Source organism: Rutilus rutilus (genome assembly GCF_951802725.1).
Source record: "Rutilus rutilus genome assembly, chromosome: 23".
In the NCBI taxonomy this organism is placed as follows: domain Eukaryota; kingdom Metazoa; phylum Chordata; class Actinopteri; order Cypriniformes; family Leuciscidae; genus Rutilus; species Rutilus rutilus.
Genome location: NC_140233.1, coordinates 18277905 through 18299462, shown reverse-complemented (window position 1 = coordinate 18299462; position 21558 = coordinate 18277905). Strand labels below are relative to the sequence as shown.

The following is a 21558-nucleotide window of genomic DNA, read 5'->3' as shown; positions in this document are numbered from 1 at the left end:
CCAAGTGATCACTCACAACTGGATATTTGTAGAAATATCAGCATTTAAATTATCTTGACTGACTAAAAGAGTAAAAAGTCAATTAAACTGTAAAATGGTCAACCCTGTTACCGTACCTTTCTGAAGCCATAATTAAATCCCAAATTTAATTACTGTAGCTTGATATTGAATGTAATTTATTAACACTTAAACACATTACTTGTTTGGTAGAATGTTTGAAATCTTAAATGTCAAGAAGGCAGCCGTTTTATTAAATACATAAACCAAGATAAATTTAGTGAGCGGCTGAGAAATAGTGAAATGTAGAAAGGGAAATATTCACACATTCACTGTCTCTCTCTTCCATGAACCTGATATCTTAAATGACGCCTTGCTGATGATGCAGCACTTTTTGTGGAAATAATAATCTCTCTCGTGTTCTCAGTGAAGAGAAAAATACGTCTCCATCTTGTGATTAAAAACGGCAGCGTGCAACCCGAGCATCTCCTCCAACGTCATTAGAAACCTCAGTTACACACTATCAGTCGAATACAAATGAAACGCACTGATTCAAAACAACATTTATAGATGTGTAATCACAACGCAATCACAAGCGTGACTTGAATGAATTCTGAATGAGAAAAACCGAAAACAGAGCATCATGGGACAAGAACAAGAGATCTCCACTGACTTTTTGGGGGATACGGATTCTTCCAGCATGGTGGATTCCTCATCACCGTCCAAACCAAACCGATCTTTACTCTGTTTCTGTAAAATAAGAACATCAAGGAAAACATCTGAGTGAATTAATGGAAAAACTATGGAATATCTTCGTGACGATTTAGAATCGTTCATTCAAAAAAAAAATCACAACATTTTTGTGTGAACTGTCCCTTTAATTCTGGGGATTATCCCTTTAATAATGGGGAACTGTCCCTAGAACTGTGTTGCAGAGCTAGTGACTTGCTTTCTTAAGGATGATGTCAATGTATCCAGCGATGAGTTGTGAGATCTGCTCCCCTTCTGTGGTCTGGACGGAATAATAGCTCTCCTGGTACTCGCCGAAATCCTGCACAAGGCCACACACACACACACATACATATCAGATATGAGAAGCACACATCAAGGCTGTCTTCTTGTAAGGTGTAGATGTGTGCTTTCTATTTTAGCTGACAGGAAGTCAGCCAACTGTCCTTGGAGCACAAGTGCCGTACATGAGATGCTATAAGTGGCTCTTAATGGTGAAGCAGAACTGCACATCTCAAAGCAAGGTTAAAACACTCATGTAAAAGAGGACTAGGGCATTTTATCAAGAAAAAAAAACTATTATTACGTTAAAGCAACAACAATATTTTTACAATGACATTAGCTGTTACTGGCAATACAGCTCAATATAGCCAGGTTTCCATCCAAGGGTTTCTTTGTGGAAAATGTTTACCGATACAGCATCTTCCGTGTCAGTCTCCAACATTGTTTGAGACAATAGTTGAATGAAGTCATTATTTCTGGGGGTTTTTTTTGTGCACAAAAAGTATTCTCGTTACTTCATAAATTTAAGTTTGAACCACTGTAGTCACATGGACTATTTTCATGATGTCTTTACCACCTTTCTGAGCCTTGAAAGTGGTAATAACATTGCAGTCTATGGAGGGGAAAAAAAGAGCTCGATTTCATCAAAAATATCTTAATTTGCGTTCCGAAGATAAACGAAGGTCTTACGGGTTTGGAACGACACGAGGGAGAGTAATTAATGACAGAATTCTCATTTTTTGGGTGAACTAACCCTTTAAGCATTGCCATGTCAAAATTCCATTCAATATCAGAATGATAAATGAACAACACACTCCAAGGCAGCGAACTTTAATTTCTTTCATCTTTGCCCCCCATTGTTCTATTTTTTGTTCTATTTTTTGTTCTATATTAAGTCTTTAAAGTGATTAAGTTGGATTCATGCTGGTTTATATAATTAGAAATTACTTCACACTTATATTTCATAAAACAAAATAAAAAAATGTAGATTTGAATTAAACATTTCTTATCAATGCTATTAATGCATCAATGCTTCGTAATTACATTAATAACATATACATGGAGTATATATATATATATTAGTGCTGTCAATCGATTAAAAATTTTAACTAGATTAATCACACATTTTTTCTGTGATTAATCGCAATTAATCGCAATAAAAAAAGAAATGTTTTTGTACGTTTTTAATATATTTTATAATGTAATAATTTCACAGTTAATCAAATTAATGTAGAAACAACATAAAGACAGTATATTTTAAATAATTGTTTAATGGCATCTTTTTATGAATGAAGGCCAGTATTACTGATATTAATACAGCTACTGATTTTTTTTTTTCACATTTATTAGGCTTCAAAAATATAACAGTTTTTAATTTAAGTGAACTTAAAACAATGCTAACATAAACCCATAATAAATGTCATATTTATTCGTGCCCTTCCTGTCTTAACAGTTAGGAAATATACAGAAATGTAATAAAGTTATCAAAGTTATATGCAGTCTGCACTGCATAAACTATAAATTAAATAGTTAATCCTTATTAAAGCTACAAAAGTTATTTAGTCAACAGCAGTGAGTCATTTTCTCTGTTCCCTTTGTTCTTTAACTTTACTGACAGGAAGCTTTATTGGCTGCTGTCCCTTTAAGAGCAGACACACACACACACACACACACGCGGAGCTCACCGTTTATATACTGTCTATGGATCTCACACGCGCCTCATTCTCTCGCAACTCTTTGTTCATTTTAGACTTTATATAAATCATTTAAGACTGCTCTTATGAGGATAATCGACAAAATTATTGTTATTGTTATTGTTAGTTCAAGCGCGAAAGAGAACTGGATTCTGGCGCCCTGTCTATGTGTGTGTGTGTGTGTGTGTGTCACATAAGGACATTCACAGACAGCGCATTCTCTTTTGTCTTGCCGCGCTTGAAATGTTTAAAAGCATTTAAATGAATAAGAGCGTGATCATATAATGTAAAGCTAGCCAACGGATGGCAGAAAAGACGGATGCTGCGTTAATTGCGTTAAATATTTTAACACGTTAAACCAGACAAAAATTAATCGCATGCGTTAACGGTTAACGTTGACAGCACTAATATATATATATATATATATATATATATATATATATATATATATATAATATATATTTATATATATACACACACACACACACACACACACACATATACAATATCTGTATATCTAATTATTATAAAATATAGTATGTATTATATTTCATTATTATATTATAACAAACAGTATATATAAATTGATATATGTATTATATTATATAATTTTTTTTATTAATATTTAAGTATAAGGTAAAACATTATATAGATAAAAAAAAAAAAAATATATATATATATATATATATATATATATATATATATATAAACAATATATATATTAATATATACATGTATAATAAAGTTATATTATATTACATTTTATTTTAATTTTGTGTTTAATATGATTTAAATACAAAGTACAAAATAACATACAATGGGCCCAAAAAGTATTTGGACACTTTAGTCACACTAACAAACTTAGTTTGCAGATAATGACAATGGCATTCAGACAATATTAAGGGCCAGATTTACTAAAAGCTTGCGCCAGCGCAAACCCTCTTTTGGCGTTAAAAAACTATAGTCAGGATTTACTAAAGACACGCAATGAAAAATTTGCACTGAAAAGGCGTGGACCGTTATTTTTGCGGCTGACCTTATTGCATATGCATTTGTAGGAGTTTCCCTTTCAGACACAACATTTATGGGAGGAGAGTACTTAAATGATTCATACAAGGTGATTTACTAAGGTTTGCGCTAGTCAGTTTACTGGTATTTGCGCCATTATTTACCGCTCCAAAAAAGCATGTCTTAAAGCAGACAGTTTGCGCTGGTAGATTGCGTTGGTCATTATAGAAATGTTCTGATCTGTGTTATTTAATGTGCGTCAGTCAATCACGCGTGGAACTTTCCACTCACATCGGAGCTTTTATGGGATTGCGCTCTCAAGCTAATTTGACATGTTTAGTAAATCTGGCCCTAAGCGAACCAAATACATTATAGGAGCCACTGTATATGCAACTAAATAAACATAGTGCACATATAGGCAGATAAAGTGACTGAAGAGTCAAAGGAACAATCCAATCACACTGTGACTCATGTTAAATGGAGTGAATAACGTACCAGTGTGAAGCTCTTGGGTGAAGCCGCCCACCTCTTCACTGTGGTGAGGGGCCACTCCTGCACCACCTCTTTGGTCTTCTCATCCACCCTCATCACTGACTCTTTGGTAATGCCCAGCAGACGCGGCACCAACTTGTTCTTGCTTTTCATCTTCTCCTGTTGAAAAATAACACATGGCGTTTGTGTATTGTGTGGCGAGGACTGAAATATACAATGGGATGCTGATTGCGGACTTTTATTTCTCTATTTATATAATTACTAAAAATTTTTTGCTCATTAATCATTTTGAAAGAAGTGTCACCCTGTATGTGGTTTAATGTCCTTATTGCAACTCCCTCCCTCAGCAGAATAACGGATTGTTTATTCGCTTCTATGTTTGAAAAATAAATACTGCACTGGCCCTCTGGAATATTAGTACTTTTAGCAAATGTTCTTTTAAAAGTCTAGTCATTTAGTCTTTCTGCTCAAGGTAAACAGGCAAAAATTACTGATGACTCATCCTGCACTACAGCGCAAGCCCAATCAAATGCTCTTTACAATGAGAATGCCCCGCCCACTAATACCAACTGTCACTAATTTGCATGTGGCAAAAATCTCAACAGTTGTGACCACTCTAAAACACAGTGGTTGTTTAAAGAAATGGAGCTCTTTGATATGCTCTGTCTAAACTTCCTGTTTCAACAGGAAATACATCAATACGGTAAAGAAAACTGAGCTTGTCATGTAATCTCACTGGGTTTTTAAGTAGTTTTGAAGTAATCCAGCATGCAATTATTGGAATACTCTGTTAGCTTACATACAATACTTCACCCAAATGTCTATTTGATGTTGATTATACGTTAGAACAGCATTTAACTGACGTTTAAGAGACATTTATGATTCGGGATGCATGTGAATTGGCTCATTTGCATTCAAGAGTCTTTAAAAAAAAGACACTTCAAATTAGATATTTTCCAGATTCTTTGTTCCTTAATACCTGTCATGGCGACTTATGTGTGAAATCTGATATACGAAATCATACAGTTGCACCTTGATACCGAATTAGAGGATCAGAAAGAGGCTCACATAGAATAGTAGTTAATAGTAGCCCCAAAAAAACGTGCATAAATATATTTTCACAACATTATCCAGGCACTTTTGGCATACTAATTCAACATTCTATGATCTAGAGCATGGCAATTCTAATCTTGCATACTGACATCTCATTTGAAAGCTAATGTGCCACTTGACCATGGTGCTTTCTGCCATTTCCCTTTGACTATCTCTCTCTCTCTCTCTCTCTCTCTCTCTCTCTCTCTCTCTCTCTCTCTCTCTCTCTCTCTCTCTCTCTCTCTCTCTCTCTCTCTCTCTCTCTCTCTCTCTCTCTCCCAAAACAATTGCCTGCAAATGGCATCCTGCCAGATGGCTCGGACCGCCACACAAATACATAATAACAACACTAAACGTTTAAATGACCTCTTGTGCCGAACATCTCAGGACTATTGTTTTCACCTGAGGGTCGAAAATAACAACCTCTGATAAGAGGGAATTATAAATAACAGCAAGACCCGCTGATATTGTTTAGGGCCCTCATGCACAATTGACATCGCTTTTCAAGGGTGAGGTATATGCAACGTGAGTAAATATAGATTTTTTTTTTGGGAAATGTTCATTGTCTAATCGTCTGCGTCAGTCAGGAACGGTGCAGTGCTTTTGCTAATTCAAAGCAGTGCAATCTATTGTTAGGCCCTATTAATTTGAAACCGGGCACTTAGCAACACTCCACTAATGACCTGAAACTGATCCTTGAGTGAGCGGCTTGTAAATCTTCCTCTGTGTGCCGTACAGATTAAAACTGCTTAATAGTCTTAAAAAACACAAACAGAACTGGAATAAATGAAAACACTTTCTAAGAACCCTGTATATGGATAAACATACACAGGCTTACTTTCCAACAATTAATTACAAGGCTCTCTTGAATACTTGATTATGATTGGTCAATTGCAGCATTCTGTAGTCACTTTACATACATACATACAGTGATGAAAATAAGTATTTGAACACCCTGCTATTTTGCAAGTTCTCCCACTTAGAAATCATGGAGGGGTCTGAAATTGTCATCGTAGGTGCATGTCCACTGTGAGAGACATAATCTAAAAAAAAAAATCCAGAAATCACAATGTATGATTTTTTAACTATTTATTTGGATGATACAGCTGCAAATAAGTATTTGAACACCTGTCTATCAGCTAGAATTCTGACCCTCAAAGACCTGTTAGTCTGCCTTTAAAATGTCCACCTCCACTCCATTTATTATCCTAAATTAGATGCACCTGTTTGAGGTCGTTAGCTGCATAAAGACACCTGTCCACCCCATACAATCAGTAAGAATCCAACTACTAACATGGCCAAGACCAAAGAGCTGTCCAAAGACACTAGAGACAAAATTGTACACCTCCACAAGGCTGGAAAGGGCTACGGGGAAATTGCCAAGCAGCTTGGTGAAAAAAGGTCCACTGTTGGAGCAATCATTAGAAAATGGAAGAAGCTAAACATGCCTGTCAATCTCCCTCGGACTGGGGCTCCATGCAAGATCTCACCTCGTGGGGTCTCAATGATCCTAAGAAAGGTGAGAAATCAGCCCAGAACTACACGGGAGGAGCTGGTCAATGACCTGAAAAGAGCTGGGACCACCGTTTCCAAGGTTACTGTTGGTAATACACTAAGACGTCATGGTTTGAAATCATGCATGGCACGGAAGGTTCCCCTGCTTAAACCAGCACATGTCAAGGCCCGTCTTAAGTTTGCCAATGACCATTTGGATGATCCAGAGGAGTCATGGGAGAAAGTCATGTGGTCAGATGAGACCAAAATAGAACTTTTTGGTCATAATTCCACTAAACGTGTTTGGAGGAAGAAGAATGATGAGTACCATCCCAAGGACACCATCCCTACTGTGAAGCATGGGGGTGGTAGCATCATGCTTTGGGAGGTTTTTCTGCACATGGGACAGGGCGACTGCACTGTATTAAGGAGAGGATGACCAAATACTTATTTTCCTCACTGTACACACACACACACACACACATATATTATATAAACCAGAACGTTTATGTTAGATGAGACTAATCACGATTAATCGATTTGACAGCACTTATAAATATTATTCATTTATATAATATATTAGTATTATTAATGTATAGTGGGATCAAAGTGGTGTAGATGGGCAAGCCATATGATGACAGAATAAGGGCTAATATGGCTGAATACAAACAAAAGAATAATGAAGATTAGGTCAGAGGTGTGAAAGGTTTTTCGAGTGAGAACAATAGAAACATGAATGCCCCCATTTCGCCACACCAGACCTAGACAATATACTACAAGTGGGTGTTTACAGGGCAATTAAATATTTTAATAGCATCTTATTAGCCTTCTCTAAAAACGCACATGACATGATCTTAGAAAATGTTTCATAAAAATCATGGATTTAGAGATAACATCCTCACATCATCCTCAAGCATGAGCACACTTGTGGCTTCAGCATCATTGTGTTTCTAAGTAGCTACACTACAGCCACATCATATTTCTATACATTTAAAATATATTTTGTTAATATTTATATTTTTGTTTTTATGTTTGAGCTCCATATTAATAACAGTCTGAGTAATTCTGAGTCTTGGGGCCCTATCTTACACCCGGCGCAATGCGGCGCCAACTGAAACCTGGTCTAAAGTCAATGGCGCAGTATTATTTTTTTGGGTTATTTAAAGAGTGCGTTAGTAAAATGTGCCTATAGGTGGGGCATAGGTTGTTTGAGCTTATATATCTCCATATTAATAACAGTCTGAGTAATTCTGAGTCTTGGGGCCCTATCTTACACCCGGCGCAATGCGGTGCCAGGCGCGACGCAAGTGTTTTTTGCTTTTTTCAGCCCGACGCAGTTATCATTTTCATGTCCTGCTTAAATTGCATTTGCATTCAAATGCATTTGCACGTTGCTTAAATAGCAAATGCATTTGCGCCCATCTGTGCGCCCATCTGTGCGCCCATGGGCGTGCTGGTCTGAGAACGAGGTATGTTCTGGCGCATTGTTGGCGCGTTGCTATTTTGAGGCAACTGAAATAGACTGCGCCATTGACCAACTGAAACCTGGTCTAAAGTCAATGGCGCAGTATATATATTTTGGGTTATTTAAAGAGCGTGTTAGTAAAATGCGCCTATAGGCGGGTCCACAACGCGCGTACACTTTGTCCCGTAGATGGTCTGCTCGCGTGCTTTAACGTCACACACGAGCAGATCCGTTTCCTCGCTAGAGAAGCGTTCAGTTTTTCCCGCTTGCAAATTCCGCCATGTAAATAGCGAATCCGCCACGGCATGAGCGCAACTGGCTTTTAAAGGGAATGGGAGATGAGACTCTGATTTATTGCACGTTACGCCCAAAACACACCCATTACTCATTAAGAGAATAGGGACAACCCTTTTAGACCGCCAACCATTTTTCCTCGTTAAACTAGCAAAAGTGGATTCGGACACGCCCTAAGTGTGCTTGCGCCCTGAGATTTAGACCATGCGCTTAGAATGTTAAAATAGGGTTCAGTGTTGGCTTTCTAAATATATGTTGGTTATGCGTCGATTCAAAATTACTTATGAGCATCAACCTTTTTATTTTGGGTATGTCATTTATGCCCCATTAGCCAAAATAGGGGGTGTGGGAGAAGGGGTTAGTTAGTTTTAAAAAGATATAAACCCTTAGTTGATGTGTAGTTGAAGAAAACACCCATGTGTTTTGCACATTTTTTGTGTCTTCGATTGTATTCTCTGAGAGCACTGATAATATGATTTATTTAATCATCTTTCCGATCACTCTGTTTGCTGGTTTATTGTACATTCCAGTGTTTCCTGCATCGCTATTCAGTGCTGCGCCACAACAAAAGAAATTACATTTTACTCGACTTGTGTGCTTGCAGTCTGAATTGAATGTGATGAGAGAGAAAAAAACTGTGTGGCACAAAATAATACAAGGATAATAAATCTTAACATCTTTCTGTTGTGTAATATTAACTGGCTACATGCACACACAGTCTATCTGCATTTTAAGGCTTCAAACATGACTCGTCCAGTCATAATTTAGAGTTCGTACTTTTTAATACTCACCTTCACCAGGAAAAACGACACTCCGTATGTGCGTAGGGACCTGGCAAGCTTCACATACTTGACTTTCGCCTCGATCTCCGTCATCTCACCGCAGATTTTGTGATCCTGGTGAGGAGATTAGATCAAGAACATTTCCAGGCCATTATGGGGTTTGAACCACGCACCTTTTGGTTGCAATCCAACTTAGTCTTTTGCATTATCAAGTTAATCAGGTTTTAATTTACATATGTGTGCTCTAAATAATTCCCATTTCTGTTTTCAAGTTGGGCTTTCAAGGTAAAACAAATTTAATGTCAGAAAGCAGAAGGCTTTTCTCAAGCTGAATAAAGAGAATAAACATATATTGTATATATATACACAAGCTACAATCTAACATTCAAATAATTTAAAGTTATTATCTTAATCTATACAGAATTGGTATTCTGTACATTTAAGTAAAACCATTTTAATTAAACAAAGTAATTAATTATCTTGGTAACTTTACAATAAAGTTTCAGTTGTTAACATTGGTTACCTATATTAGTTTACATGAACTATGACAATACTAACAATACTTGAACATCATTTATCTTAATTAATGTTACTATATATATATATATATATATATATATATATATATATACACATATAATATGCTCATTGTTAGTTTTGTTAACAAATGAGACCTTATTTTTAAAGTGTTAACATTATCTCTTTTTAATTACCAAAAGCATAATATTTAGATGTATCTAATATGTTGCCTCATAACACATGATTTCTCCCCCTATTAAAAAAATGGAACATTCCTTAAAATTGTGACACTCAAGAAATTACATAATTTGGATCTCTTTACAACTATTGTAATGTTTACAGCTATTGTCAACTCAAACATTCAACCCTGTTACCCAAGTTTTTTAAACAAATAAAATCAATGAAACAAAATCTGTTGTCTTTTTATTGATAGAAAATTGATCAATAACTACAAACCAAGCTTTGATCCCAGACCTAAATTTAAGCTTTATTTTCAACCCTGTTACGCATTTGGTTGTAGAATTGTTTTACATTTTGTAGAAAATCAAATGTTGATATTAACTCGATAGTAGAAATTAGGGGGAAACACAAATCAGTGTAAAAACAACAACTACAACAACAGTATTTAGATTTGTTATAAATATTAGTAACAGGGTCGCATATCATGCACGTAAAATTAAACCATTCATCTAATATTTAGCTTGACCTCCTGGAATCCGCATGTTCTTGAAGGTTAAGAAGCTCCTTTTATTGACCATGTTTTGAAAATGTAATGGTTGCAGGCTGTATTCAGTATCTTATCATAGAGGGGGCCTAATATTATGTTTTCCTGGAGTAAAGTCGACAGAGGGTCACGTACCTGAAAAATTCTCTTCTCCGCCCCCCTCTGCTTGATGTATTCTTTTGGTAGGAACTCCTTTAGGCTGCAAATACATTTCGCATGTTTACGCTCATACTACACCAACATTTTCCCTCAGAGCAAAACAAAACACATGAGGTCATCCTGGCGGGAATTACATCTTCATAACGTACGCCCACACCGATTCTTAAGGCTTCCAGACTTCACAGAATTCGTACAAATAATTGTCTAAAATGTAATCAGATAACAACCGAGAGAGTGTGTTTTGTGTGCGTGTTACAGTGACAGTGTTGAATGGGCTGCATATGATACCGCAGCTACAGGGCATTTGGTCTTACTCTAAAAATCCTGGCTTGTGTTTGTGCTCCACGTGGGGACCGAATTGGATCTGTGCCTGAATTCCAGAAAACTCGCAGGCCTTTTCAAAGGACACGGGGTGGGATCCGTTCAGAATGTCATCCCTGGCCTGAATCAGAGACAGGAAACAAGAGCAGATGTTACAGAATGTAATAAGAGTGCTAACAAAGATGTTACAGAAGGTGTGTGGTCCCGCCCAACATTTGTTCTTGCTACAGAAGGGCGTTTCACTCAGACATACCTCGCGATAGGGTAGAAAAGATGATCACAACTTCCGTTTCATGAACATTTTTAGTTTAAGGGGTTTGACTGAGAATTTTGACAAGGAAACCCTGTTATTTGGTGAAGATTCATTAAAGAATTCTCCTTTTGAGCTCGACAATAAAATTACAGCATACGAGTTTGGAACAATGTAATGTTTCAATAAAACAGTGTGGTGACACTGAGTGCAGTCTAATATTACAGATGGCCTGCGGCAGCCCATCTGTTCGAGTGTCTCCTGATATACACCGGAGTATAGTTTAGAGAAATTTTTTTAGGTCACACATTAGTTTTGGGTCCAATACTTTCTATTAACTAACTATTAACTATGAATTTTGCCTCAATAAACTATTTACTGTACTAATTACTGTACTAATAAACAGCCAATATCCTAGTAATAAGCATGCTACTAAGCAACTAGTTAATAGTGAAAATTGGACCCTAAACTAAAGTGTTACCAAATTTTAGTACAATACCTACACACCCACCAAGTGAGTATCTACAAAATAAGTGGCGTCTATTAGTCTAGTTTCTCAAACAATCTGGATTAAGTATCATCAGCGTAACAGTGAAAGCTAACGCCATGCTTCCTTATGATATCTCCCAAGGGTAGCATGTACAGGGTGAAAAGTAGCGGTCCTAGTACTGAGCCTTGTGGTACTCCATACTGAACTTGTGAGCGATATGACACCTCTTCATTTACATAGAACATAGTTGTGAGGATAGCACCTCAGTATATATCAAAGTACCATGGTATAACTATGTTATTTAAACAAAAACTGTGATACTATGTTTTTTTAACAAAATTGGACCCTAAACTAAAGTGTTACCAAATTTTAGTACAATACCTACACACCCACCAAGTGAGTATCTACAAAATAAGTGGCGTCTATTAGTCTAGTTTCTCAAACAATCTGGATAAACTAATTAAAAGGATAGAGGCAGACATTTGAGTGTGAATGAGGAATGAGGTCATGGAAGTTTTACATCATCATAAACAAGTTCATGTTTATGATGACGCCCTCAGGACACCCACCAATCATCTCGCATCGCTCCCAGATGACATCAACATGGTAACAGTAGCAGATACAGTCAGAGAGGGTTTATGGGAACGCATCGTGACAAACTCAGATACGACGTGGTTACACCCCCAGTACGGAGCAGAGAAATCCCCTTCAGCTTGCCAAACACTCCTGAGCGCATACATGTGTAACGGTCTCTGTGTGTACGTGTGTGAGCGCTGCTCTTCTGTTTCTCAAAGTATGTGGGTGTGTGTGGCACCATGTCAGAGAATTTCACGGGGGCGTGTGTGTTTACTACAGAGGAAGAGAGAGACAGAGGGAGAATGAGGAAAGGGAGGAGAAGTGTTACTCTATATGTGTGTGTCCTGACTCATGTGCACCAATTCAACAGCACGAACATTCAAAAAAAGAACTGTATCCATCACTTACAAAAGGTACCACGGTATTATTTGCCGAAGCAATGTAGAATACAATGTAAATACCAAGGTACCAATACCAATTTTTGGACATGTATCATGGTAATACCATGAAATTCTTACTTTTTGGAGAGTGAACCATGTTAATACCATGTTTCTGGACATGGTAGAAGTAGAACCATGTTGCATGAATATGATAATCAAAGTACCATGGTAATACCATGTTTTTTTTTTACTATGTATAAGGTACCATGGAACTCTTTAAAGAACCATGCAAATACCATGTTTTAGGTACATGGTAAACAAATATCAAAGTGTCATGACATTACATGATTTAAGAAAAATACCATGTTAATACAATGTTTTTCTGACAAGGTGCTGTAGTGATGCTGTGTATTTGGGAATGGTAACAAGCTAATACCATGGTTTTATCATGAGAGCATATTTAGATATATTTTTAAGACGCTAGAATGCTAGAAATGTGACTTTTAATTATAGCGGCCATCAAATGTTAGACAGTATTTTGGGTTATTACGTGTAAAGGTTTTTGGTCCAATAATTAAAACCAACTATGCATTTTGTTAATTTTTTTGCATTGGTAAGTTTCGTCAGGGCGCAAAGAAATATAGAGTTAAGTATCATCAGCGTAACAGTGAAAGCTAACGCCATGCTTCCTTATGATATCTCCCAAGGGTAGCATGTACAGGGTGAAAAGTAACGGTCCTAGTACTGAGCCTTGTGGTACTCCATACTGAACTTGTGAGCGATATGACACCTCTTCATTTACATAGAACATAGTTGTGAGGATAGCACCTCAGTATATATCAAAGTACCATGGTATAACTATGTTATTTAAACAAAAACTGTGATACTATGTTTTTTGAACAAATGTACCATACTAATACCATGGTTATCATAAAAAATATCTTGTAGCACTATATACATACTATAATATGCTAAAATGAATATGATAACCACAGTATTATCATGTTTCTGAACATGGTACTGTTGTAATAATATCATATTTTATGTATAAGTACCAAGGTTAAACAAACATACATGGTAATACAATGTAGCAGGTAGGTTACCATACTAATACCATGTTTTGGGGGATTTTTTTAAGCACATGTAATCATAATACCAGTGTACATGATACTGCCACAGTATTTTCAAAGTGATGTATGTATGTGAAAATTGGACATATTGTAAACAAACATTTAATTACAAGGATACAGACATTTCTTTTCCATGTTTTCCATTCAAACCCAGATACACTGACCATATACAAGGAAATAAGTGCTTATACATTATTTTATATAAGCTAACAAGTGCAGGTGACTGAGTATGTGCGTGTTTGTCAGCGGGCAGTTGCTCTGGACTCCTCAGGCAGACACACTAATGCATCTGCAGCGAACCATGTGCTCCAGAGGCCCGCCTTCTACAACAGCCTCACGGCCTTGAGGGAAAACACGCACTAGTGCAGAGCTCCTTGAGTGGACGCACTCCCACACACATTTACATACATAAACATGTATGCATGAAAACCCGCTGGCCAATTTGTGACACTAGTCCTTATGACTCAAACCAGAGAGAAAACGAAATATGTTTGGTTTGGAATGTGTGACAACATCACATGTAAGACCATGTGTGAACGAAGCATGACGCAATAAAACATCACACAATAAATTTCAGTTTCCTGGTAAAGAATATTTTATCTGTTTTGTGATAATTATTTTTGCTGCATTCCCACATAGATACATAATAAACCTAAAATATGTTCCATGACTTTTGGAATTTCACACGCATTGCTATAGAAAAAAAAAAAAAACCTAGGCGTCAAAGCATGTGTAAACTAAGCGTGATGCAATAAAATAAGGTTATATTTTATTTCGATGGTCCACTTTGGACACTCTACTTACTATAAGTAACTTTGCAGCATGCCAAATAACTCTTATTAGAGTACTAGTAGACTGTTAGGTTAGGCTTAGGTGTTAGAGTTTGGGTAAGTAGAACAAATTGACATATGGTTGCAAAGTTACTTATAGTCAGTAAAGTAGACCATCAAAACAAAGTGCCGCCCACAATGAAATCTCACTGGTTCAAATTCCCATACAGAAAAAAAAAAAAAAAAAAAAGTATGTTTTGATTATTTGTGGATTCTGCATTGCATTGCAATCTGAAAAAAAAAAAAAGTGCCTAATTAGGAAGAGATGTGAGAGAAATGTTATCCATACTGCCTATGGGGAGGAAAAGACAAATCGACAAATCAGCAGCTATGAAGATAAGCGCATTGCCTTCTAGGCTGACCAATAATTCATTCACAAGTGCAAAAGACTATTTCACTGCTTTCATAAAACTAAAATGACAACATTTAAACACTTAAATGTCTGTGCAATACTGGCTCTGAGAAATTAATTAATTGTTAGAGCAGGTGGCGATGAAGAGGTTTTGGCAAACTGGTGCAATACAGTTAAACCAGCCAAAAAAAAGACAGATAGAGGACAGACAGATTGTCAGTAAAAGAAAATAACAACAAGTCAATAAAAAAAAAATATATTATTATAATTATCAATAATTATAAAGGGTGTCAGAACTGTAGCTAAAACTCACTGGTCAATTATATTATATTATATTATATTATTGTATAATATATTATACATAACCTGCCATGAAGGACAATAAAATCAAATGAAAAAAATTCTAGCTCCGCCCACAGTAAAATCTCATTGGTTAAAAACATTTGTGTAAAAAAAAAAAAAAAACCCTTGCCTTGCCTAAATTTCACATCAAATATGATCTGATTGGCTGATTTTTTTTTTTTTTTTGGTGAGAACCTGACAGGATATGATAGACAAAATAGAAAAAGAGCACAAAAACCGATAGACGGAAATGATCTTTTACCTGTACATAGAGGAGGTTGAGCTGGACTGGATCACGAGAGTCTACGTTCTGATCAGAATAGAAGAACTTCCTTCGTAGAAGTAGTATCTCGCTCTCCTCTACACCCTGCTCCCGAAACGTCCGACTGTGGTCTAGCCAGTTCACTGCAAATGAAACATTTGGCCTTGTTACCCTTAGCAACATAATTCTTTTTTCAATTATGTGTATTACCAACACAGTTCCAATCCAATAAGCATATAATACGGGGCTATGATACCAATTATTATATCAGTAAAATATTTGGACTGTGTGTGTAAATCTGGCAGGAAGGTTTGTTTCTGTTTGCTAATGTTTTTTTTCACAGTTGCCAGGAGCCTCACAATCATCATCTGTGTGAAGTTTGGCTTTCAGCTTCTCCATCTTCCTCTCGTCTCGCAGGAGGGTTCTGTCTTTCTTCAGCGTTCCCATTCCATCCTCTCGCTTCTCCTCCACCTGCTCTTGGATCAGTGAGTACTCCTCATAATTAGTGATTCCTGTGGAGCACGAGATCATCAGCACTCTCTATCTGTCAATCTTCCAGTCTATTTTGAGTAGTTTTTGTGGGAAACTTGGGTAAAACAAACATCATTAAGCCTAAAGGAAAATCTGAAAACACAGTTATTCTTTGTTCCTGGTTGTAAAAATCTGAAATCTGAAAAGAAATTCCTTTTTTTAATGTGATTTTTAAGGGAAATAAATCTAATACACATAATGAGAAATGATGAGAACAAATAAAATATATTTTGTTTACTTGTTACCAGTGATGCAAAGATATTACATTTCTGACAGATACCGATAAATGGCAGATATTAGAAATGTATACTATTTAGTTTAAATAAATTACAAATAAAACATTAAAAACTAAAATCATTGAATTTAGGCTTCACAATATTATAATGTACAGTACAGTATTAAAAATTAATATTTACTTTGAGATTAGCTAAATATTAGGCTACATTAAACTGTTATTAAATTATTAGTGTTTTTAAAGATTAAGTTTAGAGCATTAGATAAAAACGTTAATCTAAATGTAAAAAAGAAAGATATACCAAATACAGGCAGAAAGACAGGGGATGGATGGATGGATGGATGGATGGATGGATGAACGGACAAACATATATGATAGATGGAAGATGGATGGATGGATGGGATGGGATGGAATGGATGGATGGATGGATGGATAGATAGATGGAGGGATGAACAGACAAACTTATATTATAGATAGATGATAGATGGATGGATGGACACACTTAGATAGATAGATCGATAGATAGATAGATAGATAGATAGATAGATAGATAGATAGATAGATAGATAGATAGATAGATAGATTCTGGTATGTTATTCCTTGAAAACTCTCATTGTTGCAGCCTGGTACCTTCTAAGCCAATCTTTACTGTCAAATTTAGATAAAGGAAGGACCCACCTATCCTGCTGCAGATGGTGACCAACAGCTCCCCCACTGTTTTGGAGTCATCCACCATTATGGTTTTGATGGTTCCATCCAGCATTTTGATCTTCTGAGGTCTTTGTTTTTTCTTGTACTCCAGGACGTCCTGTACACGACAAGAATAACCACTGAAATGAAGCTTAAAATCAGAGTGGAAATAAAAACTTTTACAAAAGTCTGAAGAGAACGCAGATACGTCTAATAACGCGATTTACCCCATTCCGCAGCATGTAGTAATCAAGGGTGCGCCCTGATTCCAACCAGATTCCTTTCCTGGGGTCATCATCGGACAGGAAGAGCCCGTAATCTGATGCTGCAATCATTTTTTTTACATAATTAAAACAATTCTTTGCCCCATGAAACTAGATACCTAATCAAAGAGATCCTGTTAGGTCTACAAATATGGTCATGATAAATATCAAACTCTTCATTAAACCACAAACCAATTCGTCAATTTCCAAAAGGAAACAATTGACATTTATAAGATGAATCCAATTCATTGCGGCCACGACAGTCATATAACTGTAGCTGTGCGTATAATGAATGTACAATGAGTGGCAGAGCTGTAGACTCATCCTGAAGTGATGACTCCTATTGAGCTGATAGCGCACACAAGTCCATTTTGCAAGCTCCCACGAGCAGAGAGCATAAATGTTTGAGTTTGTGGCGGTTTGATGACTTGAGTGTCGATGGAAAGAGAGAGAGAGTGCACTTATCTATCCGACTCAGTCTGAAGCAGAGCTGGTGATCAGCTGAGGTTGCACATAGTGTAACACTTTACCGCCCAAGTTTTGACATGATGGATAAAGAAACAATCTGCTGATGTGAAGCAGCTGGTATAAACATTTAGCCTGAAATCCAAACTTCTGTCAAGCTCTGCAGATTTTTGTGAAATTTAGCCTGTACCCCCTGCCCCTAGTGTGTTTAAGCAACATAAAAAAATAATTTACAAAACATTTTATTCTCAGTATTTAAACCCATTCCCAGTAATTCCAAAGATTTTTCCTTAGAATATGTGTAAAAAGTGATGTATTAGGGATGCACCGATCATAATTTTTCATGGCCAATACCAGTTGCCGGTTTCTTTTTCGTTTGTTTAAGCTTACTTGTTGTTTATTTGCTCTACACCAGGCCAAAACCGGCCTTAAACAAAATGATCTCTAGCCATTTGAAATTAGAGGCAACCACTGCATTTTAATCACAATTCAAACAAAGATGCTACACACATGTAGCATGAACAGTTGTTTTTTTTATTTCAAGTTTTAAAGCAAAAACAGAATGGTCTGACTTTTGCTTTGTGAAATTATGCTACATAAGACACACCTGCACAAAACAAAAACAGCAGACGGACCGAATGCAAATTCACTCTCTGACAGTAGGTGGAGCTTATGGAACAGCAGTAATTTCGTTTCCTTAATTACCACTGTACGCAAAGCAGCATTGCCCTTATAAACACTACTTTAATAGGCATTATACGGCATTATATTACATGAAGACAGTCAGTTACCTTCAGAGTAACATTAATATAAACGCCCACCATAAATTCAATATTCATATTTGGTCACACTTTAGATTAGGGTCCAATTCTCACAATTAGCGAACTTTTTTCTACAACTTTTGCTTTAATACTTAGTAAGGTAGTTGTTAAGTTTAGGTATAGGGTAGGGTAGGATTAAGGGCCATGTGTACATGTACATGTGCCATGTAGAAAAATGCATTAATATGTGCTTCATACGTACTAATAAACAGCTAATATCATAGTAATATGCATGCTAATAAGCAACTGGTTAATAGTGAGAATTGGATTCTAAATTAAAGTGTTACCTTATATTTTTCATCCAATATTTTGAGCATCGCGAACAGTGAGCTTGTTGTGCCTTGTTCAGTATCTGCTTTCGTCTTAACGTCTCGTCTTCAGCGTGTCCCTTCTCTGGCCTGTGTTAACGTGCTATTTAAAGACTTTGTAATATTTTCACACAAATGACATTTTGGGAAATGATTGCAGTGCAGTTTGTGCACAAATCCGGAATAGAGATCGGCCAAAATAAATATGTTCCGATTTATGGCCGGATGACCGGTGCGTCTCTAGTCAATATGGATAAATAAACATTCCTGGTGTTATTTTTAACAATTCAGCTTACATGCAATTTGAACAGCTACTTCTTCAAAAATAAAGGATAGTACTATCTCTAAACTCACACCACTGGTTGTGTTGTTGTCTGGATGGTTGTGTTGTTGTGTCTAGATAGTTGTGTTGTTGTGTCTGGCTGGTTGTGATGCTCAAACAAACAGAGAAATGTTTTGATAGTGTCACAGAGCCACAGCGTTGCAAATGTTGTTTAACGTTGACTTCAAAGGAGGGGGTTGTATTTCACGTGGAAGAGTATAAAATGGCGGAAACCATGGAGGAATGTTTTGTAACTCTTACCTTGTCCACTTTGGGCCTCTGGAACTCTCTCTCTGATAATCCGGCAGGCGTCGTAAACCGGAGTTGAGGGCTCAAACTGCATTGTCTTGACCACATTGCACTGTCGCACGCAAATCTTCAGCGACAGGGCCACCATCGTGACTGCTGCTCGAATGGGAGCACCCACTAGCACACCTGTAAAGAAAAAAATCTGTCAATTTCTCTGAAACTATCAGCACCCATCTAGGGGTGGGCGATCTTCCCAAATTCGTCAGATCGCCCACCCCTATACCCATTCATTCTTTGAGGTCCACACAACTACGTCAAAACATGCTTTTATCTGGATTAACTGGAATATAAGTAAATGTGAATGCAAGTTTTTGCAATTCAGTTCAGCTCTAGCACTGATTAATGAAATATGCCTGCCACTGAAGATAAGAGAGAGAGATCAGAGCTTTGTGTAGGCTTACAATATGAGCTCCTTACTGTCAAGAGGCGTCTGTAATGTAGTTATTAGATTAGTAGAACAGCACTGCCCTTTAAATACTGAGCAGAGGAAAAGATTCTACTGCCAACTGTGTGTTTAGCCTAAGCTCACTCAAACTCTACCAAATATCATCTATGAAATGTAATCTTTGCACAAGAGAGAAACCTTCAAGTTTAAAAAAAGCAGGAAAAGTGGTTACAGAAAGACTGAGACCAAGTATAACTTTTGTGAATTATGGTAGTATGGTTGATTTGCTCCTACAGAACAGTTCAAAGATGTCAATAGAGACCAGCAACAAGTCTAGAGATCAGACTCATAACCAACATCAGGCTCAGAGCAGAAATCAGATTTGCAACCGAGATCAGATTCAGAGCAGAAACCGGACTCGCAAATAAGATCAGATTCATACCAGGGATCTGACTCGTAAGAAATCAGACTTAGGGCAGAGATCACATCTGCAACAGAGATCAAATTCAGAACAGAGGTCTGACTTGCAACTGACAGGAGATTTGTATCAGAGATTTGATTCGTAACTGAGATCAGACTTGTAACTGAGATCAGATTTGTATAAGAGATTTGACTCATAAAAGAGATCAGACTCACAATAGAGATCAGATTCATAACAGAGATTTGACTTGTAACAGATCTGACTGAGCGCAGATATCAGATCTGCAAGATATCAGATTCAAAGCAAAGATCGGACTTTTAACTGAGATCACATTTATAACACAGAACAAATGTTTCCTAACAGAGATCAAAACTGTTACTGAGATCAGAATCGGATTAGAGATTCGACTCATAACTGAGATCAGCTTTGTACAAGAGATTTGAAATCACAATAAAGATCAGATTCATACCAGAGATTTGACTTGCAACAGATCACACTCAAAGCAAATATCAACTCTGTAAGAGATCAGATACAGAGCAGAGATTTGACTTGTAACTGTGGTCAGACTCGCAATAGAAATCAGATTAATCTAGAGATCGCAACAGATCAGTCTCAGATGAGAAGCCAGATTCAGAGCAGTGATCAGACACGTAACTGAGATCAGATTAATTCCAGAGATGTGACTTGCAAAAGAGATTAGGATAATAATAAAGATCAGACTCGCAAGCAAGATCAAACATTATGGTAGAATCAAATAAAACTAGATTGTACTGTAAATGTTAAGTAAATACTACAAAGACCATCAAAGCAACCATTCTGAACAGCCCGGAATCTCAATCAGACAGTCCAGCTGAAGCGATTGAGAGTAGAGTATAAAGTAAGATGTGTCTGATAGTATCTCACCAGGGCCAGGAATACTTCAACAGAAGACAGAGAGGACTAATCTTTTTTTTTGATAATGGACTTGTGAACGAGCTCCACATTGTCTTCTCACTCAGTCACCAAGCTTGCATGCGCGTACACTCACACATACACACTCAATAATGAGTAGGGAAAATAGCTCTGTATAGTCCTTTCATTCCTAGTAGGGCACACAGGGGACATGCAGAGGTTTTGTGTACCAGATGAGAAGTCCCACTGAGAC

The 21558-nt window shown here is 36.9% G+C and overlaps 1 protein-coding gene across 1 annotated transcript in view; it reads right to left on the bottom strand.

The window, feature by feature from the left end:
* The window catches only part of tln2b (talin 2b), an 84368-nt gene extending 64638 nt beyond the window's left edge, over positions 1–19730 (bottom strand). Inside the window, exons 1-11 of the mRNA XM_084397570.1 lie at positions 19561–19730; positions 17348–17445; positions 17109–17238; positions 16024–16176; positions 15665–15807; positions 11046–11173; positions 10708–10771; positions 9339–9443; positions 4206–4361; positions 947–1048; positions 671–747 (exon numbers count right to left, since the gene is read on the bottom strand). Of these exons, the coding sequence (XP_084253696.1) occupies positions 671–747; positions 947–1048; positions 4206–4361; positions 9339–9443; positions 10708–10771; positions 11046–11173; positions 15665–15807; positions 16024–16176; positions 17109–17238; positions 17348–17445; positions 19561–19696 (1292 nt within the window). The 5' untranslated portion in view covers positions 19697–19730. The remainder of the gene's footprint in view (positions 1–670; positions 748–946; positions 1049–4205; positions 4362–9338; positions 9444–10707; positions 10772–11045; positions 11174–15664; positions 15808–16023; positions 16177–17108; positions 17239–17347; positions 17446–19560) is intronic.
* Between the last annotated feature and the right edge of the window lie 1828 nt (positions 19731–21558).